General features: G+C 39.4%; 3 protein-coding genes across 3 annotated transcripts; all 3 read left to right on the forward strand.

The window, feature by feature from the left end:
- Positions 1–7,779: 7,779 nt before the first annotated feature.
- On the forward strand, positions 7,780–8,694 carry h2bk1 (H2B.K variant histone 1). The gene is made up of 2 exons (XM_073491774.1): positions 7,780–7,966; positions 8,070–8,694. The coding sequence occupies exons 1-2, from the start codon at positions 7,853–7,855 to the stop codon at positions 8,304–8,306; spliced, it is 351 nt and encodes a 116-aa protein (XP_073347875.1). The 5' UTR covers positions 7,780–7,852; the 3' UTR covers positions 8,307–8,694.
- Positions 8,695–15,569: 6,875 nt separating this feature from the next.
- On the forward strand, positions 15,570–20,820 carry asb10 (ankyrin repeat and SOCS box containing 10). Its single transcript, XM_073491954.1, has 5 exons — positions 15,570–15,894; positions 17,025–17,292; positions 18,219–18,723; positions 19,229–19,342; positions 20,171–20,820. The coding sequence occupies exons 1-5, from the start codon at positions 15,570–15,572 to the stop codon at positions 20,354–20,356; spliced, it is 1,398 nt and encodes a 465-aa protein (XP_073348055.1). The 3' UTR covers positions 20,357–20,820.
- Positions 20,821–23,004: 2,184 nt separating this feature from the next.
- Positions 23,005–24,812, forward strand: gbx1 (gastrulation brain homeobox 1). The gene is made up of 2 exons (XM_073491921.1): positions 23,005–23,455; positions 24,082–24,812. Exons 1-2 carry the CDS (start codon positions 23,005–23,007, stop codon positions 24,594–24,596), a joined length of 966 nt encoding a protein of 321 aa, XP_073348022.1. The 3' UTR covers positions 24,597–24,812.
- Positions 24,813–24,928: the final 116 nt, after the last annotated feature.

Consider the following 24,928-nt stretch of genomic DNA (forward strand, 5'->3'; position numbering starts at 1 on the left):
TGGATCACTCACTGATACCAGGATTTTTGATGGCTGAAACACAGAGAAATTTTTTTTTCTCATCAGTTTTAATCTGAATTGTTTCATAACAAGCTTGCCATGGTTTAGCTTGGTTCACAATGCACAGTCACAAACAATGTGATTCATACTGCTGGTGTGCTGCGCTGTATGTCTGCTGTCACCAAAGATGTGTTGCAAAAGCCTTGACAAAATCCTCTATACAAAAGTTAACCTGATTTGACAAGTAAACATCTTAATTTAGTGAGTACAGAGAAACAACACAGCAGCACTACTCCCGCTCTCACTATGTGGCTATACGTAAAAGATGTTGGATATTAATGTGCTATAATTACAACAGTTCAGCGAAAATTCCTATGACAAGCAAACCGCCCTGATATGATGTAGAGCTAAAAGGAGCAATTACGGTAAGTCATTCTTTGTGATGCCCAAGTAAGTTATGCAGATTTGGCAAGCACCTCAAAGGACGGATTGCCCTGTTAGGAACTGAACCCTGCACTAAAGCAGTCGACATTTAAGAGCACATACATCATGAAGTTAAAGACGGAGCAGCAGAGATGCAACACTGCACTGAACAGAGCAGCACCAGCAGGAGGGAGCAGAACACAAGCTGAACTACTGATTAGACTGAAAGTGTGATCCTTTATAGCTATCCCAGCCTCTAATAACTTTGTTTTACTATATACAACGTTCTGCAGCTTAAACAAGTACATTGCAACTCATACAAAGTCAATGATTAGAACTTTTTGAGTAGCTTAGATGTGTGTTACAGGCATATTTTTAGCCCTAAATCACAGTACACATCTCATCACTGTTTCCCACAGAATGGCCATGCACTTATGCCTTGCCTTTCTGTTTCTCTCTCATATTATGTTCTGCTGTTCTGTTGACTTTCTTCATCAACAATATGTTTTATAAAGTCACCCAACAAACACACCCTACGCTTTGGACTTTTTCATCCGTAATTCCATTTACACAACAGCAGGTGAGCCGCATATATGGGAAGCCTGTTGTTAAATATGTAGCCTATTGAAACCAACGTGGTATCAAACAGCATCGCAGGACTACATCAAATAGAAGAGGTTGCGTCACAATCAGTGCGTTTACAGGAGGGATGTAGCCTCCTGTAAACACAGGTTTAGAGTGAGGGCAGATGGTCACCTAGTTAAATTTATAGCAAATGGTGTCATTCTTTCGGGTAGTTAAAAAATGCTGCTAAAAAATATGCTTCAGTGTGAATATATTCAAAGAAACAACTGCATATATATATATATATACATATATATATATATGTATATATGTATATATATATATATATATATATATATATATATATATATATATATATATACATACATACATACATACATACATACATGTATATATATGTATATATATGTTATATACACAAACTGTTATATTTGTACACCAAACTGTGAGACAACTTGTGCATTCTGCAACTACAGTAAGTAATCAGTGCGGGTATCAAACTGCGCTTTGTTCTATTAACCTCCAAACCCTGCAGAATAAAAAATAAAACAATCACTGCATGTCGCCTTTAGCAATATGTTAATATGAAAGGCTGCGATAAACAGAACAGGCAACATTTTTCTTTTTCTGTGACTGTCAGACAGACATATCAGTGTAGTAGATGTGCACACAGTCACCTTTTTTCTTCTCTTCACAGATGAAATAAGCAAACAGCAGAAAAATCTGCCAGACAACAGAGAAAAAGATGGCCTTCACAATACGGTCAACCAATAGCTGCTATACAACGTGTGTGGCAGTTGCTGCAAATGACCTTGCATAAATGCTGTCGGAGATAAAGGCCTATTCATATGTAATCTGCTGCTCTATATCTGCTGTGCACTCGTGGAGAACAAAATTGAGAGCATCCAAGACCTTGGACACAGAAATGGGAATGTGCTGAAGAGTGTTAGCAGTAATTACATATTGAAACTGTAACACTAATGTATCATTCATCAAAACAAATGTACCCATTTCTTAGAGAAAAAGAGATATTTCAGTAAATCTATGAAGTATCAGAGGGTCAGGTCAGGTTTTTACAGCAAATTCTTTTCATATAAAACCTGAAGATAAATAACATGGATGAGTTTCTACTCTGCTGCTCACTTAAATATGTCCTGCCAAATATACACTATATTGGGGCACCACGTTATGGTCAAAAGAATTATATTGCGATTATTTAATTATTTGCAATTGTGATATGATTGACAAGGAGTGAGAATGATGGGGGGGGGTTTTCAGTGAAAATTAGAACTGTGATGCAAAAATTAACATCGTAATGATTAATATTTTGCTTTTATCCAAAAATTGCAGAATCTTGCAATCTGTATATTGCAGTTAGCCATATTGCGATTTTGATTGTATTTCAATTAATTGTGCAGCTTTACAGTATATAAATTATAAAATGGAAGCTGACCAGATGTTTGTATTTTTGTGAGCTGAAGTATTTTGGGTGTATTGTATAACAGATAGAAATGTTTTCTTTTATGTTTTGTTTGTGAAAATTTGAATAAATAACTGCAACTTGCTAAAAGGATTTAAATAATGAGTCCAGTCTAATAAAGCTGTTACTGCTACAGCTCCACTGCTTATTAGAGTTGTGATGTTTTTTGCTGTCACACTACTGTTCATTACTTTTACTTTCACTCTACAACACAATAGTCTACGTGATAGAGTGATGTTGCAGTAACTTTATCACATCTCCTGCTTACTTGCTATACAACCCCGACTACAAAAAAGCTGGGACGCTGCAAAATGTAAATAAAAACAGAATGCAATAATTTGCAAATCCTTTTAGACCTATATTCAATTGAACACGGTACAAAGACAAGACATTAAAAGTAGGGATGCTCCGATCAGGGTTTTTTGCCCCCGATACGAGTCCGAGTCCTTTGATTTTTGAGTATCTGCCGATACCGAGTCCCGATCCGATACTCTTATAATACATTTAAAAAATTAAAAAGATCGAAGAAAACTATCCAAGGTGTCCCTTATTTTTTATTATATTTTAATAAGTAACATACACAACACATCATACACAATTTTGCATGCAAGCAGTGCTTGAACATTCTCCAGTCAAAACAGAAAAAATACTCTTCACATTAGAACGTAGTGCAACTTAGACTCAATAGTCTCATATTAAAACAAACAGCATCTTAACTTAAAGTGCTAGAATAAAAATAAATACAATATAAAATAAAACAAATGAGCCAGGTGTTTGTTTTTCAAGTGTCGAATTAAGTTTGTGGTATTAAACGAAGCTTTGTCCTTACCACCCCTCGATATCCCAAATTTACATATCTGACAGTTTGCAACTGCATCGTTCTCGTCACTCACTTTAAAATACTTCCACACAGCAGACATGGTGCGCCACAACTCGCCACTCCGCTTCAAAACAAACTGGCGTGCTGGTCTTCTGCGCATGCGCATGTCGTAAACGGTGGTAGTAAATACTCATTTTATTTTTTTTTATTTTGAATCACCAATAGCCCATATATCAACAATCTAATACAAATAATGACTAAATAAATATATATAAAACCGATCTCTGATCGGGTCGTAACGTCCGAGTCCCGATCGAGTCTTCAGTGGCGTGATCGGCCCCGATTTCCGAGTCACGTGATCGGATCGGTACAACCCTAATTAAAAGTTCAAATTCATAATCATTATTGTTTTTTGTACACTCATTATGAATTTGATGACTGAACCAAGCAAAGTGAGAAGAACAAATGTGCCACAACTTTCTTGGAACTGAGGTTGTAGGATTATTTGTGATATGGATGAATCTCAATATTGAGTGGAGCCTCAGTAGCATTTTTAAAGCCAATATAACTCAGCAAAGCATTGGTATGATATAATAGATGAGCATCATAAAGTGCTTTACCAGAGAGAGATGTGTTTGTATGATGAAACATACCATTTGTGTTCAGTTCCTTCAAGTGCCTCAAATCTCATCAATCAAATAGATAAAATGTCAGCGATATAGAGGCAAAGACACAACAGAGACGCATCATCACACAATATGGCTACATCTTTGAATCGTGTTACTGGCTTATACTTTAAACTGGTTTGTCAGTGTGAGGGGACATGTCAATGATATAAAAAGAACTGCAAATGATTAATCAATTTGTCAACTATTAAATTAATCAACAACTATTTGCAGGATCAAATTTTTAGGGATGCACGATATGGACTTTTTAGCTGATACCGATAACCTATAATTACCTGCATCTCACGGCTGATACCCATAACAATTTCAGATCTTTGTATTTTAAAAATAAGTTCATAACCTGTAGTATATGCACCCCTGAGGGTAAAAAGGCTTAGATGTAGCGGGCAAATATGGATGATTTATTATTCATAGTTCTAATAAGGTTTATTGTGTTAAACTCAGACTTTTTCCCATCCTCTTAAAACACTTGCAGAACTCGTATTGCAAGTTTCAATTGTGTTGTCTTCTTCTGAACTTGAAAAACAATGACTCCAGCGACGACATGTGTGGCTTGTGTCTATATGTCGTGCATCCCTACAAATTTTTCAAAAAAACAAAAAAACAGGTCAAAATTCTTTGATTTCAGCATCTTAAATGTAAATATTTTCTGGTTTCTTTACTCTTCTATGAAAGTAAACTGAATATATTTGGGTTGTGGACAAAACAAGACATTTAAGGACATCATCTTTGGGAAAACCTGATAAACATTTTTCACCACTTTCTGACATTTAACAGACCAAACAACTGATCCGATTAATCAAGAAAATCCTCGACAGAATAATCGACAATGAAAATAATCATTAGTTGCAGCCCTAATAAACAGGAGATCATGTTAAACTGAAATCAGAAAAATGGTCATGTGGTCAAAGTCAGTAGATTCCAACATGTTTTTAAAATAAAATTAGGATGTAATAGGTATGCTCTTATACTGAATGACTCCAACAATCGCACACTGGGGACAATTTAGATGTCCAACTCTTCATCCCTCATAATAAAAGAATATCTAGTAAAGAAAATACAGGCCTGGAGCAGGACCATTTTTATCCTAAATATCAGCATTAAAATCTAACACTTATCAAGATGTTCTACACATAAAAGTGTCCAGAATCAAATTTATTGAGGTAAACACACAATTACTAAACAAATAAGCCCAGATACCAAAATAAGAAATCATAACAACATCAACTAAAATTGAAATACGGCACATTATATGTACAACATCAAGAGGGCAGACGAACCCACTAGGGGGCCTTAAAGCTGCACCACTTTGCATTTATTGAATGCAAAGTTATTGTCAACTTTATTGTAGAGTATGTGAATTTTTCTGATATCTGAATGTGATGAGAGGATAAATTGAGAATGTGCATAAACTATAATCTGCCACTGAAAGCATAAAAACAATCATTCACAGAAAGCTGAAAAACTCCTGGGAAATTTGTGCAGTAGTTTGTTTGGACTCAAAATAGTTTATGCACCAAGTAAATGCCCACACACTAATTTAGACAAAAATTACCCTGGGCTTTTGAGGCTGGAGTCCTCGGCCTTTAATCCAGCCTTGCTCATAATACCATTTATTTCTAGTAAGCACATCCTCTGTGTATTTTAATCTATCTGAAAGCAATGCAAGCCTTCAGGTGGATCAAGAGTGGGCTCACATAAACACTGAATATGACAGCTCAAAAGTCTTTTTCTATGAATATTATGGTATCTAAATACACCTCTAGGTCTAAAATAGTTTATAAGCTTCAAGCTACATGGAAGATTACAAAGGATTACAGTGGGATCTACAGCAGGTATACATCTGCCATAATAGGATTTCATGCAGCCTAATAACTGGTGCAAGAGTGCCACCCAGTGGACACAATTATTAAATGTAAAGGTGTAGACTCTTAGTATAACTCAGCCTCTGTTTATCACATTAGTGCCTTACACAGTGTTGTAAAAAGTACCCGAAATAATACTTGAGTAAAAGTATAGATATCAGGTCTTCATTATTACTTAATCCTATTGTGGCTATTTTGACAGATTTTGCAATTGTGATATGATTTACAATTAGTGGGAATGATAATTTTGCATCAACATTTTCATTATCACTGAAAAAAAAAAACTCTATTAAAATAATTTGTATGCTTTTGTTTAATCATTGTTATGTTATGACCAGGGTATCCCTGCAGCACCACAGTACTTTATTATAATACACACATTTTACCACATTTTATCTTCTGCAGTTAGGATTTTACACTTGGCCATATTGTAATTTCAATAACATTTCAATGAATTGTGCAGCCCTAATATTAATATTACTTGAGTAAAAGTCTTATAAAGCATCTGGTATTAAATGTATGAAAGCATAAAAAGTAATTTTCTGACATCAAGGATACTTAATTATCAAAAGTACCAGTAAAAGTAAATCATACTTACATGTATGGAAATATTGTATTGTATGGGTCAACCAATTATCAGCCTGGCTGATTATCGGATCCAATATTGAGCATTATTCTGAACTCTGCAAAGTAACTAGTACGGTTAGCAAATATCAAGTGGAGTAAAAACTACAGTATTTGCCTCCAAAATGTAATTGAGTTGAAATATATAGTAGTTGAAAATGAAAACACTCAAGAAAAGTGCAAGTGCTTTAAAATTGTACTTCAGTTCAGTGCTTTAGTGAAAGTATTTAGTTACATTCCATCACTGGCTGCAAGACTGCAATACAAAAATAACATTACAGTGTTGTTTAAAGTACCCAAAGGTCATAACAACGTAAAAATAAACAATGTCATGTTAAAATATTATTTTGTAAAAGTGAAAGTCATCTATATGAATAGTCCTTGAGTAAAAGTCTTATAAAGTCTTGGATACTACATTAAGTTTTTAAAGGAATTTTATGGCAATAATTGCAGACCTACTCAAAAGTACAAGTAAAAGTAAGTTATACATATATTTACATGTATGTATATACTGTATATTATGGGTCACCTGGTCGATTATCATATTCAATATTCAGCATTTTTCTGATTATCGTAATCAGTGTTGTGTTTTGTTTTTATGTGACTGTCGATGAAATAATTCAATTAAAAAATGCACAACTCTGGCTTGGATGCAGCCTAAAATCTTCAGAGTAACTAATAACTTAAAGGTGCAGTATGTAGTTTTGGGGAAGAAATCTGAATCAATAAATAAAGATCTTTTTATGCCAAAACAAACTAAATAAACAAACTTTCTTTGTTTTCATGACTGAATAAACAAACTGACTTTAAAGGACAACACAATTTCACTGTTTTACCGTTTATATTTGGCGGATCCTGCCACCTTTCTAGCCTCAAACAGTGTTCTGGGGGACTTATTTTTTATTTCATTTTTGAATTTTACCGAAAAACAGCTTGTTTATTCAGTTATGGGAAATATTAATATTTCTGACTTGTATTATGGCCCTTATTAAATATAAAATATTGAAATTCTGAGTTTTAATTTCTTCTCCAAAACTACATCGCGCCCCTTCAGTAGAGTACTTGTGTAAATGTACTTAGCAACCTTTGATCACTGGCCTTACAATACTGCAATACAAATTTCAACCAAAACACTACCTGCCTGAATAAACACTAAGACGTTTTACAGTCTTATTCCTCCTCGTGGTGATTAGGCTACTGATCGTCCGAAATCAAAGCAGGTGATCTAAATCAGTCACTAATGAACGCGGGCTACATAAACAGCTGCAGGTGAGCCAGAAAACTGGGATAGTTATTCCTAAACTTACACGATAAAGCATCTGACGAAAGCAACTTTGTCAAAGTTCACACATTTAACACAGTTGCAAAAATGACTAACGACATATCTAAAAAGAAAGGAAAGAGTTCGAGTGAGAAAAAGGCGAAAAGAAAGGCTAAAAGGAGAGAGACTTACGCGATGTACATCTATAAAGTTTTGAAACAGGTGGGTGACAAAAAAAAAGAAGAAGAAGAGGCTTGAACTGCTTCGGTTTTCCTGTCTTAAAATTAACCACCAGCCATTTCCCTCCCCCTCTTCCTTCACAAAGGTCCATCCGGACACGGGGATTTCAAGCAGAGCCATGAGCATCATGAACTCCTTCGTGAACGACCTGTTTGAGAGGATCGCCACGGAGGCGTCCCGGCTGGCTCAGTACAACAAGCGCTCCACCATCACCAGCAGAGAGGTGCAGACCGCGGTGAGGCTGCTGCTGCCCGGGGAGCTGGCCAAACACGCCGTGTCCGAGGGCACCAAGGCGGTCACAAAGTACACCAGCTCCAAATGAAGACTTCAACGCACTCCGAACTGTTAGGACAAATGTGCATGAGTGGCTTTGTAAGCTGGTTGATTTCTTGATTTCTTTAAGTGCATAAAGATTATTTTTTTTGGTTCCATGTTTTGATTCCCTTTTTTCTCCATTTAATGAGGGGGGAAGCTGTAACATGTCGTATTAACCACTAGATGGGGTAATTGCACAACTGTACTGCAGCCACATTGACTCAAAGCATTGTCTTTTTGATAAACAGACGTATAAACGAGATTATGACACGCATAGGGGATCTATCAGCTATGGTTAATGCAAGTTTTTGGTGCATTACAGCTCGAAATTTGATCAAATCAACTGTACACTGTTATAATAAAGCACAGGCACGAGATCAGTATCATGCTGCATTTATCTTTAACACCTATTAGGGGTGCAAGACATAAAAAAACGGGCATTTGTTGGGGTCAGTACCAAACAGACATGTTTTCCCACATCTGGAGAGCAAGATTTGCAGGCCAGTGCATCTCTGCAGCAAGATAATCCTGTTTTGTCACCTGTTTTTGCTGCTTCTTGTGATCTAGATATTGCATTGGCCATGTTGCAATATTCATATTTTGGTTTTGTTCAGCCCTTCTTATTTATTTGCACAGCACTATTATTAGATAATAATTAGCTCTCAGATTATGCTTGACAGTCTGAACACTTGCACAGGGGTTTTTGAAAGACACATAAAAGGAAATTAAATTGTGTCTCTAATCAGGCATGTCAGTTATGTCCCTATCATGGTAATTATTTTAAGACAACAGCTAACCCCACATTGTCAGCATAACAGAAAACAGTGTGACAGCGGATAACAATGTGACTCTTTAGTCAGTGGCCTACATATTTTATCGCCTAATGGATACTGATCACAATAAACCAGATATTAAAATATTAAATATTATTTCTGATTACAGGAAACACAGTGATCACACACTTTGTTTTGAATCCACATCTGCACATCATCATACCCTCCTACCAATCCAAAGGCACCTGTGTCTCCTGACTTAACAGAAATAGACAGGGATGCACTCAGTGCAGCAGCCATGACAGATGTGGTATTAGCCAGGTGACTGCGACCTGGAAGATTGATAACAAACCTAAGCTAACATAGAAACTAACAAAGCTATAACTAACAGCAAGTCACATAATCTCTACTCGGTTTTAGCACTTTCTCTCCTTAATTTAATATTTCCCCTAATCAGAGACCTCTTAAACCTGATGAGGAAGCTTTGAGAGTCCACTGATACGACCACTACTTATACAAGCCTCTTGTATCATGGCAAATCAGTGGCTACAGCTAGCATGCTTACAGCTAGCCTTCTTGCTAGCGGACATCGTAGTCCCACTTCAATGATGATTACAGGTAAGGCTAACGCTAGCATTTGTGTTGACACGTCAAATTTTGAAACAAAAAAAAAACATAGTTTGAGGACACTTACCTATGTTTTTGAAGACATCTCTAAATTTCTCAAAGTTTCCATCTGGCTGCGACAAAACAAATATCCCGCCTGCCTGCAGCAGCAACTTCACATTAAAAACAAAACGACAACTTGATATTGACGTTTCAACTGTTGAAACAAAGATGGCGGCCGGAAGTAAGCTTTCCTGCCAATGTCTTGCTAAATTGGAAAAACTGTATGATAGGTTATTTAAAAATATATATATTTAAAAAAATATGAACATAGATAGATAAATTTGAAATATAATTAGTATTTAAGATAAATTATTGGTAATGTGTTTTACAACATGAGAAAGAAGATTATCTATCTGTGCTTTGCTCAACAAAACAGCCAAAACAACCATCAGAAATTAGTAAAAGAAATCACATAATCAAAGCTGTTGTTTACACTGGGGAAGTTGGGGACATAAGCATAATTAGTTAAAAATGTGCTTGCACAAATAAATGTTAACTAACAAATGGGATTGCATTCATTTTGATGTGCCATTAAGCATTTTTTCCCCCACATTATTACATTGCCTAAAATCACATGTTGAAGACCACTTATTTTATTTATTTTTTCTATCTGAGGCTTTGTGTTCCTACAACTTTTCAACACAGTAACGCCCTCGAGACTGGTATATGTGAATATCCATGAATATAAATTATTGTCCCTTAATTTTGAAATAATTTGCTCCTGAAAAATCCTTGAACTGTATCATTTTAAAAATGTGCCAACCCAGCTTATATTATAACATTACTTGTGACGTGTTTTCTGTTCCTACTGTTGGTTGTCAGTGATATTATCTCAGCCCTTACGTCCCCACCACTTTTCAACACAAATTGACGCCATCGCACATATTTTCTTTTTGCCAGTTCAATAAACAAGTCTTTGAGGGATCTAGAAACGTCTTCAAAACAGCAGTAAAATAGCTTTCAAAGTTTGTTTTTTATGTTTGTGAAAAACAGGTGACCTATAACCATCCTTCATCTCCCTTGTAAAGCGACGAATACATGAAAGGTCCAAACTGTTTTATTTTTATTTCAAAATATACTGACACAGTGTTCTTTTTTAAAAGTGATCTTTATCACCTCTGATGCATTCATCCAAACCCTGACAAGATCCATTATTCAGTTAGCTTTAAAAATGGACATATTTATAAACTGACAGGGGAGATAATGCAACATTGTATGCTTGTTATGTATTCTAATCAGACGACACTGTCAACTGAATAGTACTTGATTACAGGATAATCACACTAGCGTTTGCACCAGTCCAATCTGCATAAAATGGAGGAACTGATAAAGGTCTCTCTAATTAGAATGGTGTTTACATCAGGCTTTACATACACCTATTAGGCGACCCTTGTCAACATCCTACTAAGCCGGGCTCACTTTAATAATGCACTTGGATGTGACTCCCACCACTGACTGTTATTGTTGAGATATCCATTTTAGATGTTTCCCAGCATTCTTGGTAATGATATGAAATCTACAGATGTTATTATGAGGGTGATACAGTCTCTGATGGCAGTGACTTTGTTCATGATTATCATAGCCATTTAGGTTTTGTATCTTGCACCCTTTCCCATATCCCCTCTCATGCCCATGCCAAGCGGTAGTCATCGCTGCCTCCTTTAGGCAGACTGCTATGAACACATTATGGATGGGTGCATTAGTGAGTGATGCAGAGCACGGGCTGGCTTGCCTTGTTTTCGTGTGAGAGTGCATCATTAGAAAATGTTCCACTTGGCAGGGAAGCGCGTATTAACTGCAACCGCAATGAAATGAGGTTGTGATAGATGGTTAAAGTTATACAGGACTATTAGGTTGAAATATGAACCTCTCAATTGTCATGATGAAACAGAGGGCTATTTGCGTGGTGATCAGTGCATTGAGAGACAATTGGAATCTGCAAAGACCCATACAATACATTATAGGTAGTGGGCTCAGAGTCGAAAGAGTACAGAAAAAGTAATCATGCTTCCACAGAATAGTTTGGAGCTACTGTTCAATTCAAGGCTCTATAAATTCATTTAGGTTCTCCACCAACATCTCGAGCATCGTGATGAAACCTGAGGGAGATTTGCAAACGGGGCACCTTTTTTTTAGCCCTATTGTTGACTCTGATGAGCCATATATATGGACGTAAACCAGTGTTGATTGGCCATCAAAGGTCTTTTAATGGCATCAAAGACTAAGAGCAGACTGTGTGCGTCTGCCTTAATGTGTTCGTATGGAGCATCAGAGTCAATATGATATTTAGAAAATTACAATAACCCAAGATGTAAATCAGAATGAGACGATTCCATAAATGCAGCGACTAGCTTCCCTTTAGATAGTGTAGCTAGCCAATTAAGCAAACTCATTATCATGTTTCCATGGTGACCTCACAGTTATTCCGCCAAACTTCAGACCCTGTTTCTCTTTAACTCCCGACATGTGAACTGAAGTATGTAAATTGCATATTAATTGCTGTACAGAATATACCAGACAGGATCTGACTTCCTCTGATAGGAATAACAATAAGTATCACATAAATCATTAAAATAAGAAACACCTGATGGATAATTGAGTGCTCTGATGTCGTGGTGAGGCGCTCTCTAAACTTAGACTTTCTTTGGGTGCACTAGACTCCGTCTTAAACTAACAACAGATCCAATTGCAAACCCATTAGCATTTAATATTACTGTAATTACTGTGTACATTTCATTATGTTCTCAGTATATTAAATGACTGCTCAGTGTGGAGGGAGGGCTATAGTTTAATCTCTTTCTGTATTACTGTGTGCCACAGTACTCAAAACAGCATTAAGAGGCACATAATCAGAGGGAACTAATTGCCTATGATTGCATAAATGAAGTGCCTCACTCTCATCAGGGCTGTTGCTGATGTCCAGCCTCTCACCGCCTTGGGAGAGGAAGGCGGCTGACCACAATGCAGAAAACCTCAGAGAGACAGCTACTGGTGGGTAATGTGAGGAAACCAAAGATTTAATATGTCCACGGGGGGCTGTGAGGGCAGGGGGTGTTACTACTGCTGATGTTTTTTTGTTGCCATCAGAGTTGCCTCCGCTTCACAGATAAAAAAAAAAGAAAAAGAAAAAAGAAACATGAATGCCCACCATTTGAGAAATGAATTTATCGAAGTCGCTGTCTTTTTCCCCATTAGTAAGTGTTTAGTTCAGCGTTTTAAATAATTGCGTTACCAGGAATGATATTTAAAATACATTTGGGAGTCAATGAGGCGGGAAAGTGCCTACATGTTTTGCTGATGACACCCGGGCCATTTGGAAGACATCAAAGTAGAGAGGAGGTAGCCCAGATGCATATTATAAACTCATTATGTATATCATTTAAAAGGATGTACTCCAGCCGCAAAAACAATATTCCTAGTCTCTCTCTGGTAATGTGTGTTTTCAAAGTTGAAACTCTTACTCGCCTTCAGTTTAATGTGGCATCTATTACCAAACTGTAACATAAAATAAATGACCTTGATTTCCATACCAGAACAGTCGTTAAGGTATAGATGAGATGCAGCGATGCTTCTGTTTTCAAATGGGAGAGAAGGTAAGACCTCCCCGCGTATATCATGTATTTCTTCACCTGTGGTGCACACCGTGTTTTCCACAGAGCTTACGTACATCTTGATAGACTCCAACACAGACGTGGGTAAACATACATTAAAATATGTATAATACAGCAAATTTTGGCACGTGGTGATTTCAGAGCTTAAGTCAATCAGTATCAAAAGACTCAAAGGTAATTCTGAGCCATCCTCGCTCACCATGAGAACCTGTTCTTAGTGTCTCGGGAGTTTGAAGATGGGATCAGTGAAATTTCCACTAGCTCTGGAAAATGGCGGTCCATCAGTCAAAAGAGATGTTTGTCAGAAGCTTAGCGAGTAGGCTTAGCAGGCTTAATTATGCGCCGTCCCCTCCGCCATCAGAACACTACACGTGGGGCAGAGTGACACAGCGGTTGCCAGTCATTCAGCCTAATGTTCTAATGGAGGGAGCCATGTGGATACATAAAATCCATTAAGGCTCTTGAATAAAAAAAAAAATACTGAGCTGAAAAAGACATTTTGCAAACACACACTCACAGGGGCTTACAAATAGCGCATTCTTATTTGCTCTTCCTCTGAGGAAAAAGTCGAGACAAAATTTGACCTTAAAAGTTGTTGAAATGTTTAAAGGTCCAGCGTGTAGGATTTAGTGGGGTTTAGGAGGATCCATTGGCAGAAATAGAAAATATATATAAATATGTTTCCAATAACTTATGGAGTTCACCATGTTGCACCACCACGTTTCTACAGTAGCCCAGAACAGACAAACCAAACCCTGGCTCTAGAGACGTAAAATAGTACATAAAAATGGACAACGCTTTTCCTCTTCCTCCGACGACACAAAAATGAAACCAAAATATCCCGGATACGAGTCACGATACATCTTGCGCTGGTGATGTTGTTTGGAGCCAGAGCCTGCACAGTAGTGATCAAGCCACGGTATCGAGTTCCAGCCGATACACTCGCCCGACTCAGCCACGAGCAGGGCTGTCAATTAGAGAAGATACATCAATGTGGTAAGAACTACCCAAGATAACTAACAAATCCTCATACCTAAATAACTGAGTGGGTAGATTGCCATTCACTCCCAAAAAAACACTGTTCCCAAAACAACGTACCAGTGACAGACATACCGGACCTTCGTTGTAAGCTCACTGTTTGGTTAGATTTAGGCGTAAAGTTTCACATGTGACATGAACAACGTCCACCTTGGTGAAAGTCCTGTGCTGGTTTGGCTCATTGATCCGTCCCCAACCTCCTCCCTAAGTGGAGTAATCGCTCTTTACTTTCGCCCGACTTCCTCCTTTGCTGCTGTATGAAAATTAAAGAAATCATTTTTGGGAATATTTGTTTGGTGTGCACTATGAGTTTTTAGTTTGGCCAACATGGAGGAGGATGTACTTATGACCTATACTGTAGCTAACCACCAGGGGGCGATCAGCATGTTTTGGCTTCTCTCTTGGGGAGCTGTCATCATTATTTACAGTCATGCTTTTTAGTGTAGGGTAGGGTGAGGTGAAGGGTATTTTGTTCTTTTCGGTCTGCAACCTCATTACTAAATCCTTCACAATTGACCTTTAAGTCAGCTGTTGCTTTTTAACTTATTCTTGAGTTTTACAGTGAAAACCCTGTTGAGAATGGTCATGTTAATGTTAAAGGTTTAAAATTCAATGACTTGACCCTTTACTGACACTATTCTTGCCCAACACTTTCTAGAGTAGATGAGGTGGAAACATAATAAACTCTGGAACATGTATTACTTGTATGTGCTGAACCTTAAAATTTGTAAATATAAAGCTACATATATTTTTTTAAGGACGTTTAGTCTAATAAGATACTGTGTATTTAAAAAACAAAACAAAAAACATGTTCCATCACCCCAATAACAACATGTATTGTTACTACATGAGTTTATTCAACTCATTTGATTTGTGCAGCCTGACAGAGACGCTTCACGACTGTGACTTTGCTGAAGGCAAACAGGGGAGGCTCGAGTGGCTGCATGTGAGACATAAAAATAGCATTACTTGTCACACTGCAGGGAGGGTCTCATACCGAATATCAAAACAACTCTGTGAACCAACCCTGTGAACAGCCGGCAGGCACATAGTGGACATTAGCCAGAGAGAGGCAAACAAAAACAGAAACAGAGAGACAGGCCCTCTTAGACATCTCCCTCGCTTAATCATACACATCTCAAGCAACCACTTTTCTCCTCGAGAGGCAAGCCATTCAGCATGTCACGAGGCAGCTTTGTCTTCACATCCACGGCCTTACGCTCTCTTGAACGTGATGAGGACATGCTGGAGAGATACAAGTACAAGAAGCTGTTGGCCTCCCAACACCTCAATAGCTATATGCTGAAGAAGGAGGCCAGGGACAGGGCACCACTGAGGTCCATCACTGCCCTGCCAGCAGCTGTCTGCCATGATCTGGTCGTCCACAACGCCCTATACACAGGAGACCTGGAGGCCCTGCAGCGCCTCTTTCCCAAAGGGTCCACTGCAAGCTTCATCATTGAGCCAAGAGGAGGGGACATGCGCTGGGTCGCCACAGGGGAAGGTAGGAGAGCTGTCTTCATTATTAATTAATTCAGGAATTCATATCATTTTACAGAGCTATGTAGCTTTATTTAATTTCCTGGTGATTAGCATAAAAAATTAAGGCCTTTAAAAGTACCTTTTATTTAACAGAAGAGGCAAAAATTACCTGTGTGTCTGTAAAAGAGAAAGTAAATCACTGTTTTAAATTTATGTTAATTTATGAGGAGTATGTAACTGGTACATGTGTTTAAAGACACAGTGACTCAGTATTTATAGAAACAGAGCACGTGGCAGTATTTATAGAGGCCATCATATGTCCTCCACATAATCTGGATTCAATGTGGGCTCTCACTGAAGACAAAACAAGCACTTTGCATTTTTATTTAGTGGAAGACTAACATTTTGAGTCAGTTTTGGCTTGTTGATGACCTGGAAAATCATTGTGTTATTCTTCTCCTAAGTTTACTGAATGCAACAGAGCACTGTCCATTGACTTAGTGGATTTGCTGAATCAGTGGGCAGGTGACATGTCACACACCAGTCATTGGCTCCCGACACTGCGCTGGCAAAGTTCCCCAGGTCAACCAAAATATCACATCACACCGCCCTGAAATAGAACTGTCTGCACAAACAACCTACAGAAGTGCTTATTTCCTTCAGGAGAAACCACCCTTTAATAAAACTTTAAAACAAAAAATCTAGTTAGCTCCAGTATGGCTTATGTAGCACCTAAGATTAAATGGCGCAAACCAAAGACGTACCGCCAGGACGTGATCGCCACAGCCAAAGCCACAGGTTGTGTCCTGCAGTTTTGGAACGCTCTACTTGTTGGTGATGAGCTAACGATTCTCAGCATCGTGGTGGACGACGAGTACGACTACCTTATTGATGCCATTTATGACACCAGCAACGTAGAGGAATGGAAGAACTTCAGATTTAACTACAGATGCCTGCGTAGGTTTATCAGAACTTTGATTTTTTCTAAAAGTTATGGTCTTACTTTTCATCGGGGTATCAGGGTGTTTTATCGAGTGTTATTGAGTATTAGGAAGAGTCATGCAACTACTTATGCTTTGAAAAGTGTTTTTTATGATCCTAAGGGTTGAGCTCAAAGTTGACATTCTGCCAAATGTGCTCCCCTGCTGGCAGGACTGTGGTCACTGAGTTATGAGCAGGAGCTGACCACACCGCTTCACATCACAGCCGGCCGAGGCTTCACGGACTGCCTGAGGCTCCTGCTGCAGCGTGGGGCCAATGTAGACCTGGCACCTGGAGGCAACACCGCCTTGCACGAGTCCTGTGAAAACTGCCAGCCAGAGTGTACCAAGCTGCTGCTCATGCACGGTGCTGATGCCAACGCTGTCTCGGAAGAGGGCCTTATGCCTTTGCACATTTGCACAAGCCCTGAATCCCTAGAGTGAGTAGATCAGAAGTGCATGAAGTGCTTCATGTAACGCAGGGGTTTCCAAAGGGTATGTAGAGAGATTGTGGAATAGCTCAGCTAATTTGAAAAATGGCTCATGACTTGATATTTAGCAGCCACTGTGGGTAAATGCTAAAACATTTTGCCTGTGTAAAAGTAGCACAAGAGCACAATCGACAAGTCAGTGAATTCAATCAGTTATGCCAGTTATACCATAATTTTACTCTTACTTTACTCTAAATGTTCTAACCTTAGCTAACATTAGCCGTCCTTGACTTGGATTGAAATGAGCAAGGGTGTATTTATTGCTAATGAACTGAACTTTTGTAAGAGAAGGATTGTGTACACCAGCAGCTCCTGTTGAGAGTGCTTTGAAACTAGCGAGCAGTCAGAGATGGTAATGGATAGCTAAAAGCGCCGCTTATAATACAGTGGTCAGAATAGAAATTGATTAAACCCACTTGAAAAACTAAGTACCCACCCTAAACTTTCACAAATTCACGATCTTGTAAGAAAATTAGTATTATAATATCCCCTTTTATAAAAGTTAGGGTGTCAAACAACTTTTCAACTGTACGTCTCTTAGCGTTTCCCTGCGGTATTACTGTTGGCGCAAATGCAGTGTTAGCAGCATGGCTACTGCCAGCAGCCTGGCTACCATCCAAAGAAAAAAACAACTGTAAGAATCTAAATTTGACCAAGAAGCGCTGATCTGATCATATAGCTACTTTGTAATTTCAGAAATAATTGGGAAAACAAGGTTTATAGGGAACAAATCTATACAGGGATGGTGTAATTTTTCTACAGCCATTACAGTGTGCAGTCAGTAATTACATCGTGTTGATATGTTAAAGCAAAAAAGTTTTAAATGACAAATACATAACAACTTCAGTACAAATTAAGCTTCTTTAATTCTGCAGATGTGCCAAGTATCTCCTTCAGTACGGTGCAGCAATCAACGGTCGCTCTACCGATGAAGATGACACTCCCTTACATGTGGCAGCCAGGAACGGCCTCCCAGACCACACTGAGATCTACCTGCGCTACGGAGCTGCTGTGGACAGACAGAACGATGAGGGTCTCACACCCCTGAACGCTGCTTGTTCCCAACGCCAGGAGCTGCAGGAACTTCAGCGTTACTTCAAGACGTGCCAGATCCTCCTGGGGGCGGGGGCCAACGTCCACACAATGGACCAGGACAGAAACAGTCCTCTGCACATGGCCTGTAAGAATGCAAATTCAGACATAGTGGATCTGCTGCTGGCTAACGGTGCCCGCGTTAACGACATGGACTACGGCGGTGAAGCTCCCATGCACAACATCCTGAAGGTGGTGTGCTACAAGATTTCCCATCAGCCCGAGAGGATTGTCCGCGCTCTGCTCAACCATGGTTCTATTCGGGTGTGGCCTGGAGCTCTGCCCATGGTAGGAAATCAAATGCATTTCAGACTGGATAAAGCATTCCAGATTGGTTTCTAGTATATTGTATTTGCAGTATGAACCAATTATTCATCAAGGTGGCTCATTCTGCGTAATTAGCAAGTGCTGCACATGTAACACCTTTAAAAGAGTCTTGAAACACTAAACTGTTCCTTCCAGACTTCACAACTTCACATTCACATCATTCCCATTTCATGACACAACATGAAGTGTTGCACTCTCTGCGGGAAACAGACTACAACTATCAGTGAACCCACGTGCACTAGACAAAATGCCTGGTTCCTAATTAGGCAAGTGTTAATAGGAGATTAATTAGCACTAATTGCATAATTTCCAGTTAAACCCCTGGAGGGAAGACCAATCTGTTCATTTCACAAGTGTTTAATTACTTTATTTCTTCAGTTCTATGCAGTCACAAGCTCGCTCACGAACTTAGATGATGATTATATGGATGCTGTCTCTTTGCTCGGTGTTGTGCCGTTTCTTTTAGGTTATGAAGCACTGCTCTGCGTCTCCACGCACCATCGAGGTTCTTCTGAACGCCTACAGTCACCTCAAAGTCACAGACACCTGGGTGGAGTCTGTGTCGCCGGAGGTGTTCAAGGCAAGCTCATTAAATAATGGAATTATGATTATGGTTCAACCACTGTGGGTGTTTTATGATAAATGTTTTTTTTTATTGTGCCAAATATTTTATTTCTTCATCTTCTCTCTCTTCTTTAATTTCTATAGGGTGTTTGCATGGCCAGATCTAGCATGTTTAGGGCACATTGTCTGGACATCAGCGAGAACATAGAACAGGGATGATTGATATTTTTTCCCTTGGAGTACCAAAAATAGCAAACACCTATTGTACTGTACTGTGTGTTAAGCTAAAAAATGGCATTAGGATCCCAAGTTCCTTTGAATTTTTGCACAAAGAGTCACTTTGCCCTCTGCGCTCAGATTATAAAAAATAATCAATAACTACTATCATTTTTTTTTTCGTTATGGTACCACATGCCCCACTTTGAACAGCCCTGTCATAAAAACGCCACTAAAATCAATGCTGATTGATTTCATTTTGATAGTTTAACAGCTCTTAAACATGGGGTGACCCACCACATATATTGAGTAGTAGAAGAAACTCTGAGATGTGGCCTTTAAATACAGAATCAATTTACAAAAACATAATGATGATTATATGAATAAATGTACAAAAAGATGTAATGTCTTTTGCATATTGTGCAGGATGTTTGAAGCTGTCCTGGGCAATATTCAGTATTTGTAAGGGGATAATATCTACAGCAGGCCATAGCTAATAGTATATTTAATTACTTACATGATGTTTATTTAATTATTACTGCTTATTGATGTCAGAACACCACTATGATTGGCTGTGAAGTGAGACAAATCTCTGATCTCATGTTTATCTGTGCTTTTATCCACCCAGGAGCACAAAGAGTTCTACGAGTCGATCTTCTCTCTGGCGATGACTCCTCGCTCCCTGCAGCACTTGGCACGCTGCAAGCTCAGGACCTTCCTGGAGGGCCGCGTACACAAGGTGGTCCCTAAACTGGGTCTGCCCACCTTCATCAAGAACTACCTGCTGCTGGAGTACAGAGGCTACATCCACTGAGAGCTCTTCGTGTGGAGATTGAGTGCTGCTAACTGTGTGAGAAAGGAGCGGCTGTTCATAATATTATAACAGTTCAGATCATGATTAAAACAGTGACATCAACTGTAGCACTATCCCAGCTCTCTTCATATTTATAAATAAGCTTTTGATGAGGAAGAATCAGCTGCTTGTTCTCTGACACTTTGATTCCAGATCAATCTTTTCAGCACATGTTTGACGTTTCACCACAAGAGGGAGCTATAGACTAGAGTTGATAAAGAATAATAACAGGTATTTAATTGTGTGTTTTATATTCTATTTATTGTATGTTCACGTTATTATTATTATTATTTTTTACTTCTGCACTTGATAGTAAAGATGCTCAGACGCTCGTATTTTTATACATGATGATTTTCATTGTAGTTTGATGTTAATGCGCAGGGTGAGGATGTGTTGCACACTGAGGACTGACATAAAATATTTGCATAAATAAGTATTCCCACCGATGTGATTGTAATTAGGCGTTTTGTATCAGAAAATATGCTTGATATAAAATAAAACAACCCACCGTGGCTATGAAATCTAGACTTTCTTTTGAATTATTTCCTGTTTTCTTACATCTTCTCTTTTTATTTCTCTCTCTCTGATGCTTTTGCTTGTAGTCTGATAGAATAAGAAAAATAATGACAAATATTTTTTTTTAAAAAGAAAGCATAAAATAAACTATAAAAAAGAAACAACATTTCAGGAATCAGATTTTTTTAATTATTATTTTTTACAAAGATAAGCAGAAAAATCAAATGACAACTACATTAAATCATGTTGAACACACTGGTATTTGTGCTTTAATCAAAAACATTCCGATGACATTATTCGCCTTTGACTTGGTCATCTGATTCAGAATGAACGACAAGCTTTGACACAACGAGCCAAAGGAGCTCAGTCATTCAGTCGTTTCGGGAAAAAGAGTTATATAAGTTAAAATTATCTGCAGACGTATTTATTCATTTTACACTGTATTGAAAAAAAAGAGACAGTAGTGACATTTTTTTAATCACCTCTTGTGACAATTAAAATATGCACTGTGTTGCCAGACATTTTTTATGAGGCCTGTATTTAGACTTTTTATATAAAACAAAGCCATAAAATAAAATAGATCCATGCTGTGAGAACGTTAACTCCCAAGATTCGTTGATTTTTCAAATAGAGAGTGTATGAAGGAGCTGTGTAACATGAGCAGAGACAGAGGGGAGAGGAGCTCGACAAATGGTTTCAATAGATCAAAGAGAGGTGCTGCTGAAGTCACATGCAATTATAAGAATTAGCCTGGCCTGGCCCTCCACTGCTAATCAGAGTCGGTGGTGATATGTTTATGTCCTCTTGCAATCAGACGACCAGTTGGAGAGCCCGGGCACCCAGGACTCAATAGGGCTAATCATCATCAGTTCCCATTGCCATTTAAAAGGTGAAATGATCTGCGATTAAACCAGTGCTTAAAGAAAAGAGAACAGTGATTTTTTTTTTTTTTTTTCATCTTCTCATGCATTTTTGATCAGGGATGAATTACAGCTCCAAAAGCGCAGAGCAAAAAAAAAAAAATGTGTGCGTCATTTAATTTATAAAAAGAAAAACCTTTCAGACAATGACGTTAAAGTTTATTATTCAGATCTTTTTAAATCAATTCCCTCGAGTTCAAACATATTTGACTTTGGCCACTATATGTCTGCTGTTGACCTCGGAGCAAACGTCTTTTATCTGACTCCAATTTCGCGCAGAGGATCTCTCTCCGGGGAACAATTGTTGCAGCACTTCTTTTCCTGCTTTGTTTTTGGCCGCGCTGAATGGGACAGAGAGCGCAGAAACATCTGCCTCTCCTCCTCCCTCCTGACTCTGATGCCCATCGGCCCCAATATTCCAACAAAAGCCACCGTTGTTTTACGCTGTCCCTTGCATCCAGAGTAATTACTTATCATCAATCAAAATTAATAATAGCTGATTGGGTTGGTGTGGTCAACGATTATAGAAGGGGAAGGACTGGAGCAGTCTCTCACACCGTTTTGCAGTCAATGGTGAACCTGGCAAAAGGAGGAGGAGGGCTTGGAGGGGGGGAGGCGGGGGTGCGACCCGTCTATTTGGTCTCCACTGGGAAACTACCGCCTCTCAAGACGGCCAAAAAGTCAGAGGCTGAATAAGGAAATGAAGCGTAATTTGAGGAAGATGGATGAGCCCCCAGGGAAACACCCCCTTTTCATTCCTCTTGTATTGCAGATGATAACCAATGCGCTCTCGCCCTCTCCCTCTCCCTCTCTCTCTGCGCGCACACACACACGGCGCACGGAGGGAGGAGTTGCAGAAAAGGGGAGAGGTAGATAGATAGAGAGAGCGTGTGTTTATGTCTCAGTGTGTGACAAATAAGAGGGAAAAGGTAGCGGCGGGGCACACAACAAAGCGACCCGGCTGACTGACGCTTATAGAGGGGAAGAGATCCGGAGAAACGTCCACTCCAGTGCGGGATGACAACGCAGAGGGAGAGGATCTACTTTCAATTCGCCAAGTCGTCTTTGCACTGAAAGTTTTTGCGCGTCGCTCGAAAGGAGGAGAGGAGAGGAGAGGAGAGAGGACACCTGCTTTCCAAGTTTCCACCAAAATAAAAGTGTTTGCCTGCGAAGATGCAGCGACCAGGCGGCCAGGGGACGGCGTTCTCAATCGATTCCCTCATAGGGACCCCTCAGCCCAGACCGGGACACCTGCTCTACACGGGCTACCCCATGTTCATGCCGTACAGACCTTTGGTTATCCCACAAGCTTTATCCCACTCTCCTTTATCGTCTGGTATACCTCCACTCGCACCTTTGGCTTCTTTTGCGGGACGCCTCACGAACACGTTCTGTGCCAGTTTGGGACAGGGGGTGCCGTCCATGGTCGCGCTCACCACGACGATGCCGAGTTTCTCCGACCCTCCGGACAGTTTCTACCCGCCACAAGAGCTCCCGGGTCCCCGTCTGAGCGCCGCCGATCCCGGAGCGAGGAGGCAGGAGAGTCCGCACTCCGAGGAGCTGCACAGCCGGGACAAGGGCTCCGAGCTGCTCAACTTCTCGGAAACTTTTCAGACAATATCAGGTGAGCTGGGCCTCGTTACTTTTTTCATGATATTTGATCAAATCCACAACTCAAGGCTGCTGCGTAAAAAGTGGCCACCGTGCGTAAAACGGGTTAAAATAGAGATCGGTTGTGTTTGGTGTCAGAAATGCTCTCAAATTGAAAGTAGAAGCCATCTTACATCAGTTTTGTCAACGAAATATTAATAATGCAGCATTTGTTATAGTCGAAATTCTTGGGGATGCAACCTGATTATATTTGAGCTAAACATTTCAAAGAACAGTCATAGAAATTATTCCTGAATTGTTCTTCACTGATAAATGCTGAGCCACATTTTAAAAAACTTTAGTAGAAGTATTTTGTAGGCAGACCTGAATTAAGTTGCCAAAAACGCAGCAAGACGCGTAAAAACTTAGAGAACAACTCAATGTTCACAGCTGTAAGGCCCAACATGAGATCAGTTAATGTTTCTACTCGTGCGAAACATTTTCAGCACTTATTTCTTGGCTATTAACTTTATCAGCCTCCTTTAAAAAAAGACAATGACTGATGTGTATTGTCGTGAGACATTGCGTAATGGTCCTTTTTGGCAACACAGACTCATGAAGTGACTCAACGTGTGTTTGTTCTTTCTTCGCATTTTCAAGGTGAGACCAAACTGTACAGCTCAGACGACGAGAAGCTGGACCTAAAATCGGCAGACACGGTGTGCAGCGACCGGGAGGACAGCTCCGCGGACAGCGAGAACGAAAGTTTCTCGGACGGGAACAACTGTGGCTCCCTGTCCCAGAAGAGCAAACTAAAAACCGGCTCGCAGGAGGCGCTACCGACCGGCAGCTCGGCGGGGAAGAGCCGGAGGAGACGAACAGCTTTTACCAGCGAGCAGCTGCTCGAACTTGAAAAGGAGTTTCACTGTAAAAAGTACCTTTCTCTGACTGAACGCTCCCAGATCGCGCACGCACTCAAACTGAGCGAGGTGCAGGTGAAGATCTGGTTTCAGAACCGCAGGGCCAAATGGAAACGGATCAAAGCCGGCAACGTTAACAACCGGTCAGGAGAACCGGTGAGAAATCCCAAAATTGTGGTCCCCATCCCGGTGCACGTCAACAGGTTTGCTGTGAGGAGTCAGCACCAACAAATAGAACAAGGGACCAGGCCATGAAAAACCCCACAAATACTAATGATAAAAGAAACACTTACATTGACTCTATGTTCCGCTGATTTGTTGAACGCATGAAGCACAAAAAGGAGGATTCGATTATTTTGTCTGAGAGGTGAGACTGAGCAGAGAGGAAGATCAATTATTTGGCAATATTGCTGTCATTTTTATTTATTGTTCTGTGAATATGTAAATATAAATGGGTTAAAAAATGGTACAAATGGGCACTATGAGATGAGACTGTAAAGATTTTTTAAGTATTTATATGTAGGGCCAAACTGTTCTGTTGGTTATGTGCATGTCCTCATTTGGTGAATTTTTTCGTTTTGTGTTTC

Source organism: Pagrus major, chromosome 21 (genome assembly GCF_040436345.1).
Source record: "Pagrus major chromosome 21, Pma_NU_1.0".
Classification (NCBI taxonomy): Eukaryota; Metazoa; Chordata; class Actinopteri; order Spariformes; family Sparidae; genus Pagrus; species Pagrus major.